This window comes from Melozone crissalis, unplaced genomic scaffold, assembly GCF_028551555.1.
Source record: "Melozone crissalis strain CALT ecotype California unplaced genomic scaffold, PUWL_Pcris_2 ptg000063l_1, whole genome shotgun sequence".
Classification (NCBI taxonomy): domain Eukaryota; kingdom Metazoa; phylum Chordata; class Aves; order Passeriformes; family Passerellidae; genus Melozone; species Melozone crissalis.
This window is the reverse complement of record NW_026535841.1, coordinates 7,527,845-7,553,860: the sequence shown is the minus strand read 5'-3', so window position 1 is coordinate 7,553,860 and position 26,016 is coordinate 7,527,845. Positions and strand designations below refer to the sequence as shown.

At 43.0% G+C, this 26,016-nt stretch overlaps 1 protein-coding gene across 1 annotated transcript in view; it reads right to left on the bottom strand.

Annotated features, from left to right (window-relative positions):
• The window catches only part of MAPK1 (mitogen-activated protein kinase 1), a 29,837-nt gene extending 4,966 nt beyond the window's left edge, over positions 1-24,871 (bottom strand). Inside the window, exons 1-6 of the mRNA XM_054288983.1 lie at positions 24,559-24,871; positions 8,870-9,052; positions 7,659-7,848; positions 3,339-3,455; positions 1,520-1,634; positions 839-970 (exon numbers count right to left, since the gene is read on the bottom strand). Of these exons, the coding sequence (XP_054144958.1) occupies positions 839-970; positions 1,520-1,634; positions 3,339-3,455; positions 7,659-7,848; positions 8,870-9,052; positions 24,559-24,701 (880 nt within the window). The 5' untranslated portion in view covers positions 24,702-24,871. The remainder of the gene's footprint in view (positions 1-838; positions 971-1,519; positions 1,635-3,338; positions 3,456-7,658; positions 7,849-8,869; positions 9,053-24,558) is intronic.
• Between the last annotated feature and the right edge of the window lie 1,145 nt (positions 24,872-26,016).

The window sequence follows — 26,016 nt, the reverse complement described above, 5'->3', positions numbered from 1 at the left end:
AGAATAAATCACTGCTGTTTTCCTCAATGACAGGGATAATCAGCTCCATACAGTTCCATCTGCAGAAATCAGCTTTTACAGGGTAATTCAGTACCTGATCATATCCACTAAGAGTAAGTTATCATATCAGTTAAAAAAGAAGTGACTTAGGAATTGTGCTAGAGCAGGTAAAAGAGCACTGCACTGTGAATATAACCACCCTTAAACTGCACAAAGTTGAGTATAAAAGGTAAATTAATAGCTATCTAGCAAAAAAAAAAGCATATTTACCCTTTACTAAAGCCTTGTTAAGAAAGGTTAACAATTATTATATTCCTTGCTTTTATAACTTTTGCTCCACACATCCTCACTGAATTTTTTAACCCATTAAATTTTAAGCTGTCATGGTACCTAAGGATCCCACCCACTGAGGAGACCCTGTTTAACCTACAAGTGACTCACAGTCTGCAAAACTCTACCCAGGGCAGCAGCAGGCAGCTGCCCCCTACCTGATGTCAGAAACAAAGTTCAAGACTTGTTTGATGCCAGTGTTGAAATCCAGTGCTGATGATCAGCAGTTGAATAATGAACTGTGCTTCCAAGGGCAGTGACAAGAGTTTGGATCTCACAAGTCAGTTAAAGACCAAACTCCACAACAGGTAATCTTAGAGTTACTAAAATTGCATTAAAAAGATAAACCAGTGTGAGGGCTTTGTGCTGGTTGATGATTTTATATTAGATTTACAGTGCTATTTTAAGGCACCTGCATGTTCTATTTCCAATATAAAGATAAATTCTTAGGTTACAGAACCTCCCCTCCTGCCATTACTTTGATACAATGTAATAGAGTATAAAATACCTTTGGGGTCAGCGTTTGGAAACAGCCTGTTCCATGGTACCTTATTTTTGTGTGGTAGAGAAAGCAAGTAGTTTCTGGCCTTTAAATTTATTATACAATTCAAATCTTCTTGGGAAGGGGATCCAAGTATACCTAAAAAATATGAATACAAACAATATATGAATACAAACAAATGCATTCTGTGAAAATCACATTAACACAGCTGTATCATATCTGCTAAAACTCAGTATTAAAACTGCTGGGAAGGGGATTTCAGACCAAATGTTTTAAGGATAGAGAACACCTGAGTAGTTTTTAGAAACTTTTACTAAAAACCATTTGTTAAATAAATAAATGGATTTGAGTTTTCTAATGTGAAAGATCCCAGTAAGTGGTGTACCTAAAGAAATTCTAAAAAATTTTACCTGGACCTAATAATATATGAGCTTTTAATTTATTTTTTTAAATTTTGTTTTAAAAATATATCTGCTGATGTAGTAAATAAATTGCTAAGTATTCTCCAGTTGTCCCCAAAACAATGGTTACCTGTAGCACTTGCTGCAAAAAGAACAAGAGGGGAGAGCAGACACACCTGCAGATCCACACCCTGCACAGTGACCCACTGGAGAAAGGCCAGCCCAGCTGGCAGAAACGATGGACAGACAGATGGATGTGGGAATGCTGCTTTCCCATAAAGCTTACCAAGGATATGGTTAAGTTGGTCAAGGTAGTGTTTTCCTGGGAAGATGGGTCTGTTGGAGAGCATCTCTGCCAGAATGCAGCCCACTGACCAGATGTCAATAGACTTGGTGTAACCCTGCAAGTGAAGCAGAAACACATTTTTGTCAAATTGTTGTATAATAGCAGCAACATGTTACTTTGGTAAACTGTGGAAGTGCACACAAATCATCTTTTTCTTTGTTAGATGAGCCGTGCTTGCTCACGCTGTTTGATTTTTCTGTACAAATGAAATAGTTAAGAACCATATATCAAAACACTACTTTGAAGGGGTAGCAAGAACTGAAGTCTCCAAGAGACAGTTTTCAAAAAGGATTTTTTTTTAAGTTTAGCTAAATCTGTTACCAACTGCAAATTGTTGAGATTCCCTAATTCTATAACCAATTTAAACTAAAACATTTTGGAAACCAGCTATTCTGAATTGCACAGCCCCTGACAGAGAGCTGAACATGTGTGAAAGAGCTGTCCCTGAGGGGATCTAAGCTGTACTCCAGGATGAGGCCTTTGGCAAAGGGGAAATGGCCAAACCAATGGCTGCTGCTTGGCTGCTCTGTACAACACCCTGTACAGGCAGGAGGAGGTGAAGATGCTGGGAGGAGAGCACAGCAGTCCCTGGGGTGTAACAGCAATGGAACAGTAGGATACCCCCATGTATGGCCAACCTGTGCCATCCCCAGGGACAGGCACAGCAGTGACACCAGTCAGTGACAGAGCCACACCTGCCTGGGCTGCTGCCACTGCCCCTGCCCTGGGAAGCCTCTGTCCCACTGACCCCACAGCCACTGGGCTCCAGCTCCTCAGGATGCCATCCCTTCACCATTTGTGTTCAAGGTGCCAGAATCATAAAAGGAATCACACACTAAGTCAGGAGTTTTTAAGCTGACCACCCTCTTACAAACACAAAATATATTTGTTGTGAAAGCCTTTGATAAGTAGATGTGGATAGCCCAATGCTGTGGCCTCAGTGCATGTTTAAAATACAAGATGTGAGTTTAAAACACAAGAAGCTGGAGGAATACACCCTTAATTGGTCAGATGTCTATTTTCTTAAAGTGCTTGGACACACCACTGACACACCAAAACAAACACACCAACTGGAAGAGCTGTAAATCCTCCAGGAACAACAGCTGTCCCAGAATGTCAAATACAGCTCCAGGTGCCACCCAGGTGCTTTGCTAACAGGTGTCTGACTGTGGGAGTGCACACAGGTTCTGAAGGACACCTACCACCCACACAAGGACTGGATGCACCTTAAACAGCCACAGAACACAACAGTAATTCCAAATACATAAAAACCAAAGGAATGATTTCATGGAGACTATAGGAATGCAATTAAGACTGACACATTTTTTATGTGTCACATGCCTTCATTCAGAAGCAGATTCACCCTCATTATACATTCTAAACCTAAATTAAGATGTCAAGATGACATTAAGGCAACATTTGCAGCCTTGATGGAGGCAGCAGCAGAATGCTCATTCCAGCACTCCTGTCCTGCTCAGTGGCACAGCAGGTGATGGAAGCAGTCTCATGACTGGCAAGGAACTGGAGGTGTGGGAAGCTGAGCACGTGATTTCTCAGTTCTAGTACCCAGTAATTGATTCTGGAATCACAATTTATTTCAAGCCAGCAGCTCTACTGGAAACCATGCCCACTCCTCCCCAAGACTGTGCGTGTGTTCTGATCCTACAAACACACAAGGGCTCGCTGCTCCAAGCACAGCTGGAACTCACAAGGGAAAAAGCAGCAACAGCAGCACCCCAGCAGCTCCCTGTGGCCTTACCTTAGAATTCAGCATGATTTCAGGAGCCCTGTACCAACGTGTGGCCACGTACTCTGTCAGGAATCCTGTGTGATCATGGTCGGGATCTGCAACGCGAGCCAATCCAAAGTCACAAATCTGGTTTGAGAGAAAAGGAAAAAAAAAGGCACATAAGACACACATATAACATTACTGATTCACCATTCCCCAATCAATGTAACACCCACAAATGCAGAGATGGCAACCTATGCTTTTAGAAAAGTTATTGCACAAAGGTGAAGAACAATGTTTTGGATCAACTACAAAGAACATCCAACTGCCATTCAGGGGCCAGTAAGAATAAATAAGAAATAGTTCACAATTTATGTTCCACTACAGGCTTGCTTACAGCAGCTTTGCCAAACAGGCAAAGATACACTGCTCCAACCTCTCAGAAACTCACCAGAAAACAAAAAGAATAGCAATTAAGACTTCCAGAAAACCTAATTAGCAACCAACACATATGCAACCAAGCTCAACACTCTATTTTACAAAAGCTATCATCATAACTGCATCTTTGCAGAAGAAACAACCTATCCAATCATGAGATGATGGTAGGCTGGAGAGATTATGGGCTGTTGAAGGAAGCATAAGCCTAAAAGACAAAAAAAAAAAATCCCCCAAAAACAAAACACAAGCAAGAAAATAGTTCTCAAGCCCTTATAAGGAAAACAGTTTTATCTAACTATGAAAAGAAAAACAAACACCAATTTAGACTAGTGAGTTCAGCAAAAAGTAAAAGGTGGTTTTAGTTATGCTCTGGTAAGGAGGCTCCATGGTTTTCAGAGCTATTCAGTGTCTAGAGAGAAATTAAGAAAATTGAAAATGTGAAGACAGACTGCTGTAGAGCAGAGCAGCTGCTCCTTTCTTACCATCCCAAAGGTCAATGGCAAGGTTGATGAGTGGCACATCAGACACATTCACAAGCTTCTGCTGCCCCCCAAAAAATAACCAGGTTATGATTGCCATACAAAGTGTATTTCCATGAAAGAATACATACTTTCAGGAAAACCAGGCATCAAATGCAGGAGTGGCAAACAGTGGGAAGTTCCTCTGCTACATTTGCTTTATAATATTTACTCTTAGATAGTTAATTGTCTACAGTGATTATATTGAAAATGTGAAGTGAAAATAGGCTGCAGTCAATAAAGTCAGTAATGGAAAATCCTACCACAACCACAGAAACCTCCCTTTGCCCTGGCAGATATTTCTTAAATTTTCTGTAGGGACACCCTGTCAGAGAAATAACTGACAGATCAGTTAGGGAAGAAATCCTTCACCTGACTAAAATCTGCTGACTCAGCAGCTGACTGTTCCACAGAGGGTCTGGAGGAAAGGCAATGGTGAATGCCATAAGCCAAGCTGGATGCCATTACTTTAGCTACATATTAAAAAAATAAACCCAGCTCCTTGGATCCTTAGAAAACAACCCCAAAAAGAACCTTTCTAAAGCATGGCAAGGTTCTGCCAGGCTACAGGAACAGAGGAGCTGCCTTGTGTGCAATTAGCTTACATAAAGTGACTCAGTACAAATAATCAGAAGAGCCTCCTCTAAAGACAGAAACAAAGAAACTGTAGAGGACAGCTTAGAGACTTCAGAAAATAATTATGCAGCAGGCAAAATTGTTGTAATCTCTTCCTCCTAACCTCGAGAAAGCTAGATAAGATTACAGGCAAAGGGACTTGTGCAGAATTTCAGCATTACACAAAAGCAAAGCACTAGGGTTTGCCACATTAAAACAAAAGAAGAAAGACATTCTCTGGTCCAATGTGAAAAGCAAGAACTGAATTACAGAAGATGCCTCTGAATCTCTCAACTCAAGTAGAAAAATGCTCATGGGATGGAAAGGAAGAATAATGACAAAGAGAGCTCATTAAAATGACAAAAAGCCCCTGCTGACTGGAGCAGAAACAGGTTAAGCAGAAAAGCAGAAACACCACTAGCGAGAAAGACTTCAAGGTTGAAGCTGCAAGGAAGAGGTTTTGGCTGCAGAGCTGGCAGGGGTGACAGCACAGGGTGACAGCACAGGGTGACAGCACAGGGTGACAGCACAGGGTGACAGGGAGGCACAGCCCTGGCTGCAGCTGGGGAGGGCAGACCCCTCTCCCCCTGTGCCCAAGGACACCCAGAGAGCAGCTGCCCTGCTGAGGGGCTCTGGGGACACTGGGCCCGTGCAAATGATGATGCACAGCAGGCAAAGCACCAGGAGTTGCTTTTTAGGCTTCTCCACGTGAATGAAAACAATGAAAAAATAAATAATCTGAGAGCAATATAATAACAGGCCAATTTTCTTGGCATTTTCACTAAGTCATAGCGGAGAATAAAAAACTACATAATGAAAGACTCAGGTATGTCAGTCAGTACTTCATGCCTTGGAGAGACAGAACAGATGCTACTGAGACAGAAGAAATTACTTCCCTGCTTAATAAATTTTAAAATAATACATAAAACCAGCATCCTATCTATATATTTAGCTTCCACTTCTTGAAAACAATGTTCTTGCAACCAGTATCAGGGTTTTTTAAACAGAGATGGCTTAAAATTGGATGAAGCTATCAAGCAGATGGGAAGATTTAGGAGGATCGTGTACATGCAACCATTTACTAAGCAAATGAAATGACACCAACAGTACTACTAATATACTGAAATATCTGCAGTTGTATTGTTGAGTAGCCTGGGCCTCTGTGTATTTGTATAAAAGGAAACAGAAAAATTAAGCTTAACTGTTACTGATAAGATGGTGGTTCAAACAGTTGCATCTCCTGTGTAACTGGTAAAATCATGAAACAAACACTAACTTGCAGTTTTCCTTTAAAAAAATCCCTCTCATCACCTTTTCATGCCTGCTGTAGGAAGTAACAATTCTTGGTCATTTAATAATTGTGAGTGTTCATTATATAGACAGAATTGATGATGTAGCCAGTCTTTAGAATGCACCAGCATACAAAGAGCAAGGGATTGTGTGACACTCTTGGAATTGTGACAAACCTGTACAGCCCACAACTGGCTCACACTTTGAAGAGGGTATTTTTATTTTGTGGTTTGCTTATTGAGAAAGTTAGAGCTACACTAAAAACCAAAGGGTAATTAGGAGCAACACAGTATTCCACAAACACAGTTGTACCAGCTGGGATCAAGCACTGTAACTCAGCAATTCCACTCCATCAGTGGCCAGCAGCAAATACATGAAATATATACATTATATTTATATATACACTGAAAAGGGAAACAAATTCCAATGCCTCTCTCATCTTCCATGGATCTGCCACTGTGGGACTCTAAACCACAGGGAGCACTCAATGAGGGTTTTTCTGCTAACTTGCTTGGTGGTTTTTTAAAAACTGCAGTATCTAGAGTGCTCTGTGATACCAAATTCCACAGCTTAACAATGCTGCAAGTAAACTTCACCTGCTCCCTTCCTCCCTCCCAGCCTTTTCAGTAGGTACAGAGAGTGAGCACAGCTGCTCCCCAGTCACTGTCCCTGTGCCACTGACAATGTTATCAATGTTGGCAAATCCTACTGGATTCCTCTGCTCCTCATGCAGCATGTTCCAGCAGAGGAGACCCAGGCTAAACAGCTCTTCGTGTTATGGAGAGCAGTACTTTGAAATCCTGCTCTCCTCATATCACTGGAAGAAATGTAATAACTACAATCACAGACTCAAAACCAACTGAAAGGTAGAGAATGGCATGTTTTCAGTTTTTATTCTCTATTTCTGTTCTATTTCTTCACACTTGGTTTGCTTTACTGAATGCCACTAAGCATTGAGCTGACATTTTCCAAGAATCATAACAGCTCTAAGCTCATCCTTCTGTAGTATTAACGAGTACAGAGCTGATCACTGGAAATGCAAATTAGGAACATTCCCTCCCTAAGTAATTGCCATGCATTTAATCAGCACTGAATCTCACATGCTGCTTTAGCTGCCCACTAATATGAAGTCCTTTTCCAACAACAAAACATTAGCAGTGTAAACAGAGAAACCAAATCTTGAAACATACACAGTTCTGAGTTTTGAGGTAAACATGATGCTGCTTCAGATCAGTATTTTCACCCAGCTTTCAAAGAGGCTGTTTCCAAGTCAGCCTCCAGATGGAAACAGTGATGCACTCATTACAGAAGTCTAACAGATTCTTAGTCACTCAAATCTTGATAATTATTTCATCAAACCAAATAATGTTTTGGCAATCTTTCCAGGACAAAAACCACACTGATACCCAGTAAAAACCCCACATTCATGGTTACAGCAGTTTGTTTATGAAAACCATGGCAGGAAAATCTGTAAGAAATTTCAACTCACCTTGAGATCACACGTGGTGTTAAGCAGCAGGTTGGAAGGTTTGAGGTCACGGTGAAGCACATTGGCTGAGTGGATATATTTTAACCCTCTCAGAATCTGGTAAAGGAAGTAACAAATGTGGTCATTGCTGAGGTGTTGAGTCTTTAGGAGCTTGTAAAGATCTGTCTCCATAAGATCTTGCACAATGTATCTGTGGGGTATTAGATGTAAGGCAGCAAAAAAACTCGGTGTCATATCAGGTATCAACATATAGTACCCAAGGAAACCTCTAGAACATCTTTTCTCTCTTATTTGGATGTTTGATGACAATTATGACATTGTGTAGCTGATTCTTGCTTTAGAAGCTTGGAATCCAATCAATCCTGATACATGATGTAGCCCTTTATAGAATAAAAAGGCACCAGCATGTCATCCTCTCAAATTAATCATCATAAACCTCTATTTCTTCATAGCAGAGCTTGACTTTATTAGAATCTCAATTTCATCTGATTCCTATCCTGCTTGCCAAGAAACAAAGGGTGGGTTTTGGTTAATGAGTAATAAGCTTCCAAGATACTTGTTTGCAGTTGCATAAAAGCAGGAATGTAGAAGATCTCATCATTTCTGATCAATTTTCTCTACCATCTCCTCACTCTAAAAATTCAGCTGTTCTTCTCTATATATATTTATTATGCTACATTGAACACAATAGTCCTTCTCTTACCAAAATTAAATCCCAATATACTCATTCAGATTATTTTTTTAATAAGATTGCAATGAAAATTAAAAGAAGGGGCTCTTTTGGTCTTTTTTGCTTCAACAGGAATGAGTTGAGTAAAATTTTCTTCCCGAGTAATTCAAGAACATTTGAGACAATCATAGCAGTCTGGTCATTTTACTTTCTCATCAAAGCAACCAGTTGTAACAGCAGCTCTACTAAGAGCAAATACAGTTTTAGAATGATGTGACTAAACTAATTCTTCTCTAGAATGTTGAGTTCTTTGCCTTGGAAGATAGAAATTATTCTTTTTTCCTGGAAAAGAAAGAATTAAACTAGTGCTCATCTACATCAAAACTACAAACTGATCAAATACTATTAACTTCCCTTTTGATTTACAATAATAGAGCCAACTTTTATTAATATTTGGGAAGGGAGAGCATGAAGGGAAGAAACAATCAAAAGAGAGGAGGCAACCATTACTAATGATGCCAAAAACACTTTTAAAGGATACACATCTTTCATCTGTTCAATAGTTGGAGCTCTGATAATGTCATTTATTCCAATAATATTCTCATGCCTGAAGCGCAGCAGGATCTTGATCTCTCTCAGAGTTCTCTGGCAGTATGTCTGGTGCTCAAAAGGACTGATTTTCTTTATAGCAACTCGAACTTTGTTGACGTTATCATAAGCAGAACTAGAAGAGAATCAATAACATCAATTACAAAGAACATTAATTAAATTCAGAAAGAAAGAATGTGAATTCATTTAATACAGGGGTGGTGCATTTTGTTTACATTTATTTTTATCAAATGGGGAGAGGTGACAGTGACAGATCTTTTAGTTTGGTGAACTGACAAAGCACTGTTGTTCTTTCACCAGCCTATTTGGGTCTCTACCCGCTGGCTTTCCCAGCTGACTTGGAGTCTCTGATTCATGGGTCCTGCACAAAGGAAAAGGTATTTGGTATTTGTCCTCTTTATCAGCCTGCCCAACAACCAAGTCTGAGTTTTTTTCTACATGCTGCAATCATCAGAAGTTTGAGAAAGTTCATCCAGAGTTAACCCATTCACTGTGGGGTGCAGAAAACCCTTCAGAAATCATCTCTTGAGCAGCAGAATACCACATCCTGTGTCCAGACCCACAAGTAAGAGCAGTTGTCACAATCTTTCATGCTTCCATCAATCTACACTGTCAGCACCTCCACAACAGACATGGAAGAACCAAAGGGATGGAGAATTTGTGACAACACCTTGCCAAGGGCAATTCCAAAGGTAAGAAGAGCCTGAGGAAAGCAAGCTGGATCAGGCACACACATGGAGTGGGAGCAGGCAGCAGCACAATGGGGATCACAGTGACTGTGAGCCATGGTGAGGAACTCACTGCCTCCTACATTTCCATGGCTCCTTCCAGGAGCTCAGAACTCCATTCCCAGCTACACCAACAAACAGGCTCAATAAATAGTATCTCTGTTCAACATGCCTATGCATTCATGGGGAGTATCACAGCCTGAGCCTAATTAAAAGTCTCAGTAAAATATACCTGATTTTCTAAATTCTGGACTATGAATCCTAACAAGTTTTAGTATGTTTTCTATGGTCTTGTTTATAGAAATGACAAAGCATCTCATTATCATAACCTCCACTGTATAAGTATATGTTAATTTAATTAATTAAAATTTAGATGTGTTTGTATGGTTCTTGTCCCTACTCAAGCCTGCTACTGAATTATTAGGAAATTAAAAAATAATCAAGCCTACATTCCATACATTTCTGTTAGCCTCAACTATTTAATATAAAAATATAATCATACTAGCTGAGGAGGCTTTACATCCTACCAGTTTTCTACAATTGAGTCCCAGAACTTTCTTTGATACACTTTTAATTTGCCTTTCTCTGCTGAGATGTCCAGGTACCTGGTGACCAGGTAAAGCAGAATAACATGCAAAAATCCAATTAGAAAAGGAGAACTTATAGGAATTCAAATGCCTGGCCACATCAAGGCTCTTTGACAACTCAGCAGAACTATGGTGTAACAGGGTGTTTTTGAGATGGTACTGTCATCACTGGATGAAAAACTTTAAAATTTCTCACTTTCATTATTCAGATGGGCATATAACTCAGTCAATTAGGGTCATCAGGAAGATCTTCATACAGCACATGCAGTTACATCTGTAACTGTAACATCCTTTTTGCACAGTTTTCCCACTCAATCCCTTTGACCTGCTTGCATCCCCAGCCCTGACCTGTACCATTTATTTGCCTCTAGAAACACTGAACTCAAATGCTCCATGGGGAGCTTTGAAATGCCACATGCTGAGCAAGTATTCATTACAACTGTTGCTGCTGCATATGTATAGATAACACATTAGCAGTTCCTCAGTCCCAAAACAGATAATAACCAAGTGCTGTGAGTGGAACTTGGCAGTGCCTCCAAGAGCACTTGAGCTCCAGTAATTTTCTTAGCTCATCACCTGTGGTGTTTACAATAGACCAGTGAGGTCTGTCACAAGCAGAAAACAAAACCAGAAATAACTCTGAAGCACAAACAACCTGGATTTGGGAAAGAAATGAAAGAATCCTACGGGCCATTTCATCATTATAAACAAATCTCCTGCCTCCTCCTCTGTACTGAACTGAGCATTTTTTCTGCCACAATGCAGAATCTTACTTCCTTTCAAAGGACTGGACAACAGCAGCTATGCAGAGTACAAAAAGGCAAAATGCCAATATTTACCCATTGATGCTGCTTAAATAAAAGCTCCCAGTCTCTTAAAATATTTGATAAATCAGTTATTGCTTTGCAAGGGTTGCTTATTGATGGAAAATACGTTATCTTTCCTTGTACAGATTAAATGAACATGAATTTATCAATTAAATATACCAAGATTTCCTCTCTTGTAGTGTTTCACCTACAGGCCTAAGCATTACTTGTCAAAAGGTTTATGCTGTCATAAATGATGGCTAATGAAAAGGATGGCTAATTTTGCTTTCTGAGAGATCAATTATAATACACCTGGTTCACTGAGGGAAAAAGCTGCATATTTGGAATAAAGATGCAATCAGTTTCCAGGGTACCTTCTCCATACAGTCATCTCTTGCACAGCTAAGCTTCCATTGCCTCAGCTGAGGGGAGCAAAACTGAAATATTATCTAGTTGAAAAATTAAAAGGGACACTGGATTTATTTCTGATGTCACATTTTTTGAAATATAAGCCTTTCTGTAAGTTGATTAAACATCCAAGAGATTATCTCAACTTCTATGAGCAAGAAGCTAATCATACAAGCAGTCACGTACACTTGCTGGTGCATAACATTTTAAATGTCATGCATAATGCAGGTACACTGAGCATCTGTATTACCTAGTTAACACCATTTCACTTTCTCAGCCACAGCCCTTAAAGCACATACTGCTTAAGTAAACTCTGTGACCCTTCAAAAATGCTTTCTCGATTTGACACGTGCTATAGGAAAGTGTCAAAGCTGCACATGAGGCTGAACTTTAGTGGAACTGAAGTGTCAGGCTACAACCAGAGCCCTCCTATGAAGCCCCATGGAAATAAGTGACTGACGATGCAGGAAACCCCTTCAACCCCCAGCCCTGGGTCCTCTGTAGGGCAGACTGAGCCACTCCCAAGCTTTCCCCCCATCCCACCGTTCACTGCCTGCAGATTGACACACTCCTCCCAGAGCTCTGCTGCAGGAATGCGCTGCTCAGAGTGTGCATTCCAGTAGCTGCAAAAAAAACCTCCCTGAAGGAGCAATGCAGGCCCCGGTGCATCGCCCTGCAGCCCGTGCACGGCTCGTCCCTGCGGGCTGCAGCCGCAATCACCGATCTCATGTGCAACTCCTGATCGCCCGTGCTCCCCCTGCAGTCCGACCGGGATCAGCTCCACAGCACATCCTAAATTTAGATTATTTGCATTCTGGTAGTGCTGTCCCAGTGTGCACAGTGTAACCTCTTTGTCTGGGCTGCCAGCTTCTACTAAACCAAACAACAGCTGGTTATATTTGCAATGAAGCAGTTAACTGGGACATCTTCAGAAGTCAGGAATAGTTTCTATTATCTTGACATTTTTTCCAGAGAAGAAAAAAATCTGTAAAGTGGGAATAACAGTTCTCTTATTAAGAACTCTTGGAGTGCCAGTTTATTCCTTTTAGCTTCTAGTAGTTAAGGACATGTACTGATCATCACCCACAGAACCGTCCCATTATGATGAATCTAGACACCAACACTTTCAATATTTAGAAGGGAGGATTTATTTCCACCCCAATCATTTGCAGTCTCACAAGCTGAAGCAACCATTGAGCTGTGAGTGCTATTTATCTGTAATGTCATTAATTTAAATATAGATTTTGCAACTGCCCAAGTGTTGTAGCCACAATATTATTCCTATTTCAAGCCATGGTTACTAAACTGTGACAACCTGCAATGGCACCGTTATTTAGATACTTTGGCAACATCGTCTGAAAATCAATACAAGCCCGAGCAGCAGAGTTTATCATTCCCGATTTTAAGTATCTTGTAAATACATAACAATGTTTTGACTAAATAAAACAAAATAAACAAATGAGCATTTATAACCCAAGAAGTTGCACCACATAACTTCTAAAGCCAGTTTTTATCCTTCTACTGTCTGGTACAACTTCCTTTTTAAGCAGAAGCGCAGGGCGGGGCCGCTTCCAGGAGCAGTGACCAGAGCGGCCCCGAGCCCACAGCGCTGCCCAGGCGGCCTCGGGCCCCTCTGCCACGAACGCCAGGCAAGGCAAGGGCAAGGGGAGCCCTCACCAGGCACGTGTGGCCCAGTGCCAAGCTCAGCCCCTCCTGCCCGCAATGCCTGCCCCATGATCCTCACCCATTGCTATTCCCCGCGCGTTGCACTGGGGCAGAGCTGGAACAAGTGAGAGCACGCTGCAGGAGAGGAGCCAGCCCTGGCAGTGCCTGATCCCTGCACACCGACAACAACTCCCTGCTCCTTCCCCCACCGCGGGATGTTCTCCCAGCATCTCCAGGATTATTCACCTCGTGGCTGTTTTACAGGCTGCTCTCAGCACACACACACAAAATACGCAATGCTACCGGCAAACATCCTAATTACAACTCTAAATAAAAGACTGGTTTGAAGTTTAAAAGGGATTTTTTTTTTGTCAGTAGCTTTGTGTTGCTGTGGAAACACGATTCCAAGGGCATATCCAGAGATAAGAATCTTTGTGAAATATTGGGTAATTCGCCTTACTTACAGAATAAGAAAGGCAAAAATAATTCCCAGCAAGCAAGCTGATATACAGAGATCTTAATGTTTTCATTCAGTCCACATTTAGCTCAATCACGGACATTTCCACAACACGCTGACATTTATCAAGTTACAATGCAAATAGCTTAAACTTATTTTTAAGACTCCTGTAAATACAATAATCCAATATTATGACACAGTAACAACCACCCTAACAGACTGTTCGCTACAATTTTTGGGGATGGGGAAGGTGGTTGCAAAAGTGCAGATTTGCAGAGGGTTTTGGGTATTTTGTTTGGAGCTGTTTTTTTAATAATCAGATGTTAACCCTTGCAGATTCTTCAGAATAATTACTTTCTTCTTCTACATGATTGAACCACAGAGAGCAGCTACAGCGTACAACTTTTTTAATAAAGAGAAAAGACTGGAAAAAGGATAAAAATAGTCAAAGACTATTTGAGGACACTGAGTAATGTGTCATTTTTACACTGTTGAATGTATCTTTTGTAGCCAACTGTAAACACCTACGTTTACTAGAAATATTTGTTACTTTCCTCCATTTATTCATAATATTTTGAAGACAAGTGTATTATTCATTAGACTTTTTATTAGCACTAATTTAGAAAATCAGCACCTGGTTTTAGAAGGAACAAGTGCCTACTTATATTGGGATATATTTGCCATGTTTCAAGAAACCTATTTATAAAAAGACAACCCATGTCACAGTTTCATTTTGATTTCTCAGCTTTCTCTAGAAGAGGTTCTCAATAACAAAGCATTTCTCAGGTTTGTCAGCTGAGAATTCAGGAAATAAGCTACAGAAACAGGGGCATCTTAAAACACTTTTACTTTCCTCCATTAAACATTTAATTTTACAGACTAACCCCTGCCATGGAGGAAAGTCAGCAATCCATGAAAATGGAGGTATCTCACTATTACATTCTTTAAAAAACAACAAATAAAAAACCAACAAGGGAGAAAGGAAATATGATTTCTGAATCAGTGCCCTTTATTGTATCACAGGTCCATAGCAAGGTGCCCATTGAAGCTGAACTGGAGCTGCAGACCCCACTGAGCTTTTAGTGAACCTCTGAGGCTTTCTGAGTCAAACTGGACCAGCACTGCCTCCACCTCTGCCCCTGCTGCTGCAGGCACCTTCCTTTCAACAATCCAAACCATTCCTGACAGTAAAGCTTCCTGCTACAATTACGCCAACTCCTTCCTCCCATGACAAAGGTGAATAATTACTCTGAAGTGATTTTACTCAGATCTGATCTACTGCAGGTTTCTGCCCTTCACACCATAAATTCTTAAGGCACTTTCATAACTTCCTAAGATTTGCTTTCATTTCATTTCATTGTACCTACTCAAATGAATCTAATTAATACTGGTGAGACATTGGCACAGGTTTCCCAGAGCAGCTGTGGATGCCCCATCCCTGCAGGTGTCCCAGACCAGGCTGGAGCATCCTGGTCCAGTGGAAGGAGTCCCTGCAGGGGCTGGCTCTACTTCATCCTTAAGGTCCCTTCCAACTCAAACCATTCTAGGCTCTAATAGGTTACAAAGGCACAATTTTATTTTTCAGAATTTGAAAAGTAGTATTTGATGGATCCTTGCAAAAAATTAAATTTCAAGCTACTTACTATGCACATAATAATTACTTAATAGTATAATTCCTCAGTCACTCCTAGGATTTTGAAAATGAACAGCTAGTCATGCAAAATGGAGTCTGTTAAATTAATTACTTTTGCCAGAAGCTCAGTCAATTCATAATCCTGGGTGTGGCAGACCAGATGATTTGTGTTTTGTTAGCACCTACTAAACAGAGCTATGAAGAGCAGCAGTTCTAGAACTACACCTTAATACTGGCATTAGAACAATACTGGCTATTCCACCCAAGGTTCTGTATTGTTTGGGTAAAGATGTTATTTAATTTTATGCTTTGATTAATCTTAGTTGTTTGGAAAAAAATCAATTCTCTCACTCTCTTCTAACATGTATTTTTCTTTCTATACCTTCAGCTGTACAACACTGACTTCAAACCACCACATATGCCTACTCTGTTTTTTGCCACTTCAAGTTGGTCTTCAGAAAATAGAAAGCTCTTACATCTCACTTTATCTACTTCTTCTCTTCCCACTTCCCTTCCTTATTTTAGAGGTTTACTGGTTCTCCACTGCCAGTATTTCCTTTGATAGCACTGATGCCAAATTTAACAAACTTCACTACGTTTAAAGGCCCCTTGGCATCTGTGAAATAAATTAATTCCAAAGGCACCAACTGCTTTTGATAAAATATCACAATATTAAATAGCACTATCTTTCTCCTCTGTATATAAATTCCTGTGGGAATGAATTTTGGGCTAAAATTGTAAGAGCTCAGCAACATGAGCCAACCTAAGGTCTCAGTGAATTCAAAGGAGGGGCTGTGGTTCACCTTCCCTTTTATGCCTCACATCCCTGCCCTTTCTCACTTTTTTTGTTGGAGCAGTGCCTTTGTGTCAGTTCAGAGAACTAAAGCAGCTCCAAGTTGAAGCAGGAACAGAAGGAGCTTTCACCTGCACAGCCCTATTCCCTTCCTGTGTCAGCACCAGCACTCACAGGGCTTTGTGTCCATCATTTCAATTTTATTTTTTTATGAAGTCACTCTTCAGCTACACCAGCTTTCCAACACAGCAAATGCTCCAGCTGTGCAGGCCTCAGCACAGGAGAGGAGGGAGTGACAGAGCAGAGGCATGGAGGGCAAAGCTGCCCCTGCAGCAGCAGCACAGCCCCAGATCAGCACAGGTCAGCCTGCAAGGCTCAGCCCTGCAAAGCTCAGCCCTGCAAAGCTCAGCCCTGCAAGGCTCAGCCCCCCCACAGCCACGGATGAGGTGCCCAACTCCTGCCCTGTGCTTAAGGCTCCTCAAGGGGCAGCAAAAACCCACCAGGACAGCAAAGGACAGGTCAGCAACATCATCACTGTTACTCCAGAGCCTGGAAAACAACCAGCACATCCCCAGGCAGCAAAGCAGGAATCATAAATGTGTGCAGGAAACACTTCCCCTTTCCTAGAGAGAAGGGAGAGCACTACCAGAGAGCTGTGAGTGGTGATAGGATTAACAAATCCTCCAGTGTGGTTTGGTCTTTTGTCTGCTAAGGTTCTAATTTGACTTATATTCCAGATACTCCTCCTAAAATCAGCTTATTTAATTGATTCCACACCACATAAATCTTCAGAAGAGATAGTTCACAGTATTTCATTCCAACAGAAAACAGAACAAAATCATCCATGCACATTCAAAAGCAAAGATTTTTCTGATGTAGAAACATCAGGTTTAGAATTTTGCATTTTCAGTGCAAAATGAAAACTATCCCAAAGCTCTGATGAAAACAAGGTCACTGCCACTGTCCACTCTGCCACGGTTGGTTCAGTATTTCCCTTGCAAACCAAAACTGAGTGTGCATCTCACCACTATCAGCAGTTACTTCCCTTTGTGTAAGATTACAAGGCATTTTCTGCATGTTTTTTCCATGTTTCTAAAGAGACATGGCAACAGTAAACCCTCAGCATATTCACAGCTTGGTGGTTTGTTCAGAGGAGGCATCAGCACTAAGACATGTTGGCTCCAGTAGTTGAAAGGAAGCTATTTCACAATTATGAAACACTCAAAAAAATCCAATATGAAAGTCAACCTGAATGTCATTTGGGATATTTTGCAACATCCAAATCCCAATAAAAATGGGCAAATTCCAGACTGAAGCATTTTGGGGAGTATTGATTTGGAGTGCTCAAATGACCTGAAATTTTAACTCAGGACACATCAGCAATATTTGGTGAAGCAATCTGCCTCCTTGTGAAGAAGCAAGAAGTGAAGTACTGCAGTGGCAGCTGCAAACATTAAGAAAAACTGCAAAATGAAGTAATTGCACATTATAAACTGCAGCCTAATTGCGAGCTGCTCGTACTTAAAACATACCCACAACACAGACCAATTACTTTCCACCATGTAACAAAAACTCTCATTTGCATCCCAATCACCACAGAGTATTTCAGTATTTTATGAAAATTCTCTTAAAATACAAAAGAAGGACTTCCAGGAGAAGAGATTTCCACTTGGGGAGCTTAGGTTGTGATTTTGGGTACTGCAAATAGATGGACAGTAAAAGCATGTGCACAAACAACTCTGCTAAAACTGAAGTGCCATGAAGATTCTGCCCAAATCTAACAGAAAAATATTTCTACTACAGCCTTTCTCCAGGACAGACACACACAAAGCAGAATTGAATGCAGCAGTGCGAGGGGCACGGCCCAAGGCCAGGCAGCCGGGAGGGTCACAGGGGCTGTCCCTGCTCTGCTCTCCCGGCGGAAACGGGTGGGGACAGGAATGCTGGGAAACAGAAACCAACTCCTGCACCCCGATGGAGCACAGGAAACCCTGCCAAAGGACCCAACAAACCAAATCAAATCACGCTATCTGAATCAGTGACATTTAGTACAAGCTGTAATTATCTTACCCATCTACCTGCTCAAGGCTGACAACGAACTGCGTTTGATTTTTTGTGCACCGTGCGAAAAGATGAGTTTGAGAATAGCTCAAACATTTACCCAAACGTTGTACTAAAGCAAAGGAAAACAAGCTCTCTACTGAAAAGGAGATTCATCCACAAGCAAACCAGCATCTTTAACAACCATCCTGCTAATTAACAAAACACAGATTTCACACAGATAAATCACCTGAAATGAACTATACTGCTGAATTTCATATTATTACACTATTATTTTTATTTCCCTTACAACACAAAAACATAGAAGCTATATTTTTGAATACATTTATAGCTCCATACACTTCATTTGAGTGATCTGGAAATCAAAATAAAATACAACTGAAATCACTTAATAAAATGTTTCTGGGTTTGGGATTTTTTTCCCGATATTATTTTAAAAGTTCCTAAAATACTTCACTTTAAGTGAAATCCTTCTCCAAATTACCAGAACAACATCCAACTTCATCCACAGCAGTGCCAGCTCCCAGTGATGAAGGCTGACCAAGGACTGAGCTGTGCTATGTGCACACCCAGCAGGTCAAGGGACTGATTCCTGCTGTGAGGGCACATCTGGAATTCTGCATCCAGTTTTCCTCCCTTCCAGTACTGGACCAAATCCAGCAGAAAACCATTAGGATGCATAGGGAGCTGAAGGATGTGACATGAAAGAAAAAAAAATTGAAAAAACTGGGTTTGTATAGGCTAGGAGGGGGAAAAGGGGTGGTGGTGAAAAATATCCAACTGCTCTTTAAAGTCACATAAAGGGGAATCACTGAGAACAGTGATCCAGATTCTTCTCAGAGACAAAGAGTACAAAGGACAAGAGGGGATGGTCCCAAGTTGCAGCAAGGCAAACTCTCATGTTTTTAAGGGGAAAAGTATCACTGGACAATTGGTTTAACACTAAAACCAGAAGTTGCCCATAGATGTTGTAGAATCTCCATCCCTGGAGATTTTGGAAATACTCAGTGGACATGTTGAGCAACTTGGTCTAATTTTGACATCAGCCCTGCTTTGAGTAGGAGGTTGCACTACATGACCTCAGAAAGTCCCTTTCAACCTACATTATGCTGTGAAATAGTCCATAACAAGATGGCATAAAATATTTTCATTAAATACCAAATCAATCAGTTATTTTCATTTCTAGATCACAGCTGAAAACTGACAAAGCTTTAACAGAAAAAGCATTAAAAAAACCTTGGATGCTGGTGAAGTACTACTTTTCAACACAAGCTGAGCTCTACACCTACTCAATTGGTAAAGCACCAACTCTTCTCTGGGCTGTAGATCCCTACCCCTGAGAAGCCACTGAACTAACAGAGCCTGGTGTCCTACAAATACACATTTCTAGTCTCAGGAGTAGCAATAAATCCATCTGTGAAACTGGGGCATGTCATGTCTCCTCAGGGAGTCTGATTTCTCACATGTGACCCAATACAGTCTCTTCCCCAGTGGAGCAGCACACAGGATCTCTTCACTCGAGCAAAATACCTATTTTTGTGAAACCTGCAGAATAACTTTCCATCTTTAAGACTTTTACCATCTGTCAGATTTGATGGAAGGCAGGCAACAGGTACTAGAATTCTGTGTAGGGGTATGGGAGATGCAGATGCAGCCACATACACACACTGTGAACGTACAAGCCTTATTTCCTTAATAAAGCATGCTTCTAAGAAAACCCATAAGTTATCTCTGTCCCATGGGATGGATCATGCTGTGCTAGAAAAATGTGTATTTATTCATAAAATGCAAGTGTCCACGAGCTGCACTCTTCAGCTAAGGCAGCATCCCATTGCTCTGGGCTGACAGCACAAGTTCTGCCTCGTATCCTCCATGAACCTGGAAGGCAGCTCTGACACGAGCCAGGGGCTCCTGCCCGTCCCTGCTGCTCAGCTTGTGGGGGCTGCTGTCTGTCCATCCCCGGGCAGAGCAGGAAAAGCAGCTCCAGCTTCTCCTCTGGGTTCCCACGGCAGGTTAGGTAAGTGCTAGAAGCTTGAGTGACTGGAGGGAAGTGCTTCCATCTGCCTTCCCCCAGAGGGAAGAAGCTGATAACCAGCCACCAATTACACTCCCTAATTCCCTCCTCTGATCCTTGCACTGGGGCGGGCTGGCTGAGTTGTATCAGCTCCCTGCTGTCTTTATCACGCAGACAGAACACGTTAATTAGCAGGAATTGACACGCAGACCCAACCTGTGCTCCCTAAAGCGCACACAAACAGGGCACGGACCCGGCTCTGTGTCTCTCTGGAGCAAGGCAAGAGTTAACAGAGCAAATGTGAGCAGCCCACCCCAGGCACCGTGCTGACCCCCACACAGGATGCAAAACCCACCTTTTTATGGAACTCAAAAGCAACTATTATGCAACCATCAATTCCATTCAAATTTCATGCTTTAATATCAATATCTATGCCTTGCAGATTGTTCTATTCCTGATTTCTTTCTGCTTTTAGTTTCTTTATTAATATGCTTCTCTTCATTTGAATTATTGATGCTCTAAAAGTAGGGCAGTTCCATGAAACAGTAGAGAGAAGTGTAACTTTAAAGAATCTACTGCCAAATGTTTTAAGTATTCTTTTCAGTATTACTTCAGCATTTAACTATTGACTACCTAAACTTCTAATATCACTCTTTCACAGCACATCCGTAACACAAAGCTCTCTTTGTAACATGGCAAATTTAGAGCAAGAAATCCAAAATTTGAGCTGGCAGATTATTTTCTTCCAACTGCACTCATCTGCATTCAACTGCTTATTTATAAGCAGTTATTTGCAGCACTGATATTACTTCACATTCATAGAAGCTTGATGACAAAAAAAAGCTTCCAAAAGCTAGGATAAAAATGAGAACATCCCTATCACATTCAATTCATCATTTCTTTCCAAAATGATTATTTGTTTTTCACTATCAAATTATCATCCCTGCCAAATTACCACTGACCAACTGGAGGAAGAACAAGTCACGCCGGAAATGTAAAGCTCAGCTCTATCATGTTTTTATTGCTGTTCCAGTGTGTTTGAAGCACAGCTTGTTAACAGGCTGCTTTAAAACAATACTACTGCCAATAATAAACCAAGCCTACATAAGGAGAGAAAGAAACAACCCCAACAACATTTCCCAATTTGTTGTGTCTGAAAGGTGTTTCTGAAACTCTTAGACCTGGTCTAAAAGTGCATTCCATCTAACTCTGATGTTGATAACATCCTATCACTGAATGAAAGGAAAAGTCACTTAAAGAACTTTGCCCCAATGCCCCTCAAAAGAACTAACAATGCTTAAGTGAAAGCAGAGAGGAAGAAGACAACACAACATTTACATATATTTGGATAAATTAAGTCAGAGTAACAAACATGACTGTGTGACTAAGTAATTGCTCAAAGAATGTCCTGCAGTCCTAGGAAGTGCTGAGGATTTTGGCTCAAACTTTGCTCTGTGCTCAGCCCTTAGTTTCACACACAGAATGACCAAAACAAAAATGGGTTAGAAAGGGGCTCTGACAGGGATCCACCCCCTACCACGTCACCCTCTGCAACAGAAGGCAAAAGGCTGTGTCACAGGCTGAAGGGTTCTGGCAGAGTTGAACTGGAGGACATTAGGATGGGTTTGGCCTGATAACATGCCTTTTCTGCTTACCAAGCTGAGAAAGTGCAACCACAACACAGCAGAAAATACACTGCTCTGCTGAGTTTATTTTTACTCAAAATCTGATTATGTAAAAAAATGACTGCACTAAGGAAAATAGTCAAATGCCTTTAAGGGTTTTCAAATCCAGATGAAAGAACATTCACGTACAGTCTCTTCAGCCAACATCTTCCTCTATTTCCTGTACTGGTATTTTATGGTGTGATCAATATTTCTCAAACATTATTCTCTCTGCTGCAAAATCAAAATGGAAGACTGACCATAACAGCACTATCCTAAGAAAACTTCATTTGCCCTTTTACTCATATAATCAAAAACATTTTATCGTTTTCAAATCCCTAATCCAATAATGTAGAAATATAAGAATTAGGATAAAAACGAGAAAGAGAGTGAGGGATTTGAAGAGTCAAAAGACACTCGTTTGCCATGTCACACCTTATGCACAGTGCACTTGTAAGTAACCATCATCTCCGAGGAGCTCCACATGAGCTGTGGGTCTAAAACAAAACCATCATGGCCTGCTTTGCTTTCCTTTATTAAAGTGTACAAATTTAAATGGATTTTGCAGTTGCAGGAAACATCTCCATCTGCACACTCACAGCTTGCCCTCTACCCCACCCCCTGAGGGAGAGGCTTCTGCAGATCCTCACTGCATCAGCAACCAGAGCAAAACACGGAGCACAGAGCAGTGAAGTGCACAGCCTGCCCGGCTGGGATTGAGGCAATCACATCTCATTGCAGGCACCAGCACACGGCACAGCTGCCATGGCACTGCTGCAAGTGCATCCAACACTGTCCTCATCAAGTACCCGCTATAAACCCAGACTTTGTTCCCTGTCACTTCACACCCAAGGCACAAGAGCAATAACCAAGAGCACAAAATACATATTGTGGCATTTTATGTTAATGATTTCACAGCAGAAAACACAGTGCCAAGTGTGTATTTCAAGTGAACTGGAAATCTGGAAATTTTGATAGTGATTTTGTACTGCATTCACAGCAGACACAAAGTATCAAAAGAAGTTTTCAAATAAAGACCAACCTTTGGGATTTGGAGTGGAGACAGTTTCAGTGTAGAAGTTTACCACACATGAATTGGAGGGGCAGAATCTGTTCACTGGCACAGAGATGCCAAAAAAGGGCATCAACGGCCATCGTGCTGCTTCTGGCAGTCCCTGATCTGTGGTGAAACATTTTAGCTTTTCCCTTTGTTTGTGAAACACAGTGTTTAACACCCCTTGGAAGTGAACTGGCCGGTCCCAGCACACACCTCGGCAATGCTATTCCCCAGGACCTTCAAAAACCTGACTCTTGAGTGCGAGCCAGTGCAGCCACTACTGAGATTATCTGCACTCATTTCCCTACCCTGGTTCAGATGATAAAATAACCATAATAAAGTACAGCCTGTACCAGAAGCTACATCAACAAGTTTTGGACTAGATATATTGCTGTGATTTCTAACACTGAAACAATAACAAGGATATTTTTACACTGTAAACGGGATTTCTGATTTACATTGTGAAGGTTCTTCTCACAGCAAAAAAAAAGTGAAGGCCACAACACAAAACTGAGAGAGAGGCTCATCTCCCAGCTAAACTCAGGCCTAGATGAAAGCTCCCTCCCTGAAACACACAATGACTTCATCCTGACAGGCCAGCACAATTCACTGACTATGTGCAAAAACCTACAGCTATAAAAATCTGTAGCGCACAGCTGAAGGCTGTGAGGTGTCCTCACTGAGAAATGCACTGCTTTACAAAAGATTCCTCATCAGAGAGAGAAATTAATGCTGCTAAAGCTGTCATGAAGTCACAGCCTGTAAGTCGCTTTCAGTACTTCTGGTCAAAAACCATACTGAAGAAACAGAGGCAGTGTTGCAAGAAAGTTGATAAAACCGCAACAAAAAAGAGTTTTTCATCTGCATCCCTTAAGCACTACAGGGTTTTTTTAACTAATGGAAGACAGAATATGAAATCTTAAGTAAGGCCACTGAGCCAGGTTAATAACCCAGTCATTAGATACACAGATCACACAGCATCACCCAGCTCACTGAGACTGCTAAAAAAATCCATCTCACACTCTTAATCCAGTTAGTTCACGGTTTTTGTAGCTCGTTCACGGCGCTCTGTAAGACCGATGTTACCCACAGCAAACATACACGATCGCTTTTCAGCGAGTCTCGGACTAAGTCTTTATAATACAACAGAATTTAGAGCTAGGACAGCTGAAGAGAACTTTCACCTGCACACGTTAACGCAGGCACTACCCCGGCCAGCTCTGCAGCACAGCCAGCACGTCCTGAGCAAAGTCAGGCAGCGGCAGCAACTCCTGCGCTCACATTCACCTTTTTTATCCCCCACGACCTCGGGCTGCTGCAGCCAGGTGAGCCCTCGCAGGGCACGGAAGGGACGCGGGGCTGCCAGCAGCATTTACCACCTTCCCCCCTTCCTGAACGTCTGCAATCGCACTACGGAGACGGAGGAAATAACGAGCGCGACCAACTCCACAGGCAAAAGATTTAAAGAAAATAAATGCAGGAACGAAACGAAACGAGACGCTCAGCTGCACCCACCGACGGAGGGATGGGGGGTGCAGGGAGGGACAGGAAAGAAGGGTGATGCCGGAGAGACAACCCCGGGAACACGGAGGGGGAGGCAGAGCTGAGGAGAGCGAGACGGAGCTGCTCCCCCTCCCCGAGGGCAAGGGCGGGCCGGGCCCGCGGCCGGGCAGGGCGGCGGGAAGGAGGGAGGGAAGGGAGGAGGGAGTTGTCCGGGGCAAGGGCGCTGCCCCGGCGGCCGCACTCACCACACCATGCCGTAGGCCCCCTCGCCGATGTAGGAGAGGTTGGTGTAGCGCGGCCCCACGTCGAACACTTGTCCCCGCACCATCTCCGGGCCGCCGGCGCTGACGGAGCCGCCCGCAGCCCCTGCCCCCGACACCGCCGCCATGTTGTCCGTGCCGGGAACCGCGGTGCCTGCGTGCGGGGGGGCGGAGGTGGGCGAGGAGGGGGGCGAGGAGGAGGATGCGGGAGGGAGGAGAGAGGAGAAGGAGGAGGGAGGAAGAGGCGCCGCCCGCTCCGGCCGCTCCGCCGGTCTCGGCCCGTCGACCCCGTCAGCGCCGAACCCGCCGCGGCCGCTCTGAGGAGGCGCCGCCGGCCGCGCGCGCGCGCACCGCCCGGCCCGGGAGCTGGAGGGGGGGAAGCGGGGGGGGCGAGGGCGCGCGCGCAGGGAGCGGCGCGGGGCGGGGCCGCGCGCGGCAGGGGGCGGGGCCAGGGGCGGGGCCGGGGACTGCGGTAACCGCAGCCGCTGGGGAGGGGGCGCGGCGGCCGTGGGTCACGTGGGGCGCGCGGCGGGTCACGTGGCCGCGCGGCGCCATTAGAGGCGTCAGGTGACGGGCGGGAAATGGAGCCGGGCCCGGCCCCAGCGCCCTCAGTGCCCCGCCGGTCCCAGGGCTCGGGCACCGCGATAAGGGCGAGTTCATCTGTGACACTCCCCGGCTTCAGCGCACAGCTTTGCAAACTCTTTTTAGGATGTTGCTTTTACATGTAATTAAGGTTTCCTGTTTGCTGCTTCGCGTGTAAATGTAAATAAACTTTGTAGGGGAGGTGAAATCTCAGCTGGTTTGTCACGGTTTGAGCGCTGCTTGCGACAATGCCGTACCTCCTCTGTTTCTCTGCGAGGCAGAGTTTTCCTAAAATAGCTTCTCCTTGTTTGCAGGAGTCTCTGCACAAGGATCTTAACTCCACTTCTGCCTTTTTTCCTGCAGTTCTCTAATGACCCTGACAACAATTGCTAACCCCTGGTTACTGCTGACATTTTCACTGCCACTGTCTCTGCTGCTTCTCATCTGTCCCCAGCCACGTCCCTGACAATGTCTTGCTTCTCCCCGAGGTCATTTCTGGCATCCCACCTTCTTCTGGCCATTCCTGCTTCCTCTGCCACGGCCGAGCCCTCTCAGTGTCCCGGAGCCGCTTCCAGCGCTGCGATCCCCCCGTTCCCCTCGCTCCCTCCCCGGCTCCCTCCCAGCTTTGCCCAGGCTGGGGAGGGCAGTCCCGGCTCTGGCTGCACCCCCAGGTGTCCCCAAGGCTCCGAGTGCCACCCAGCCCAGGTGATGGAGCGAAAGCTGTCAGGGATGAGCACCAAAATCTAACAAACTCCCCTCTATTTAACAGGCATTCAACTCTACAGCTCATGCTTTAGGGTATTTGAGTGGGATAAGGCTTCTGATGTATTAATTTTTATGTGTGTATAATGGTTTTTATTT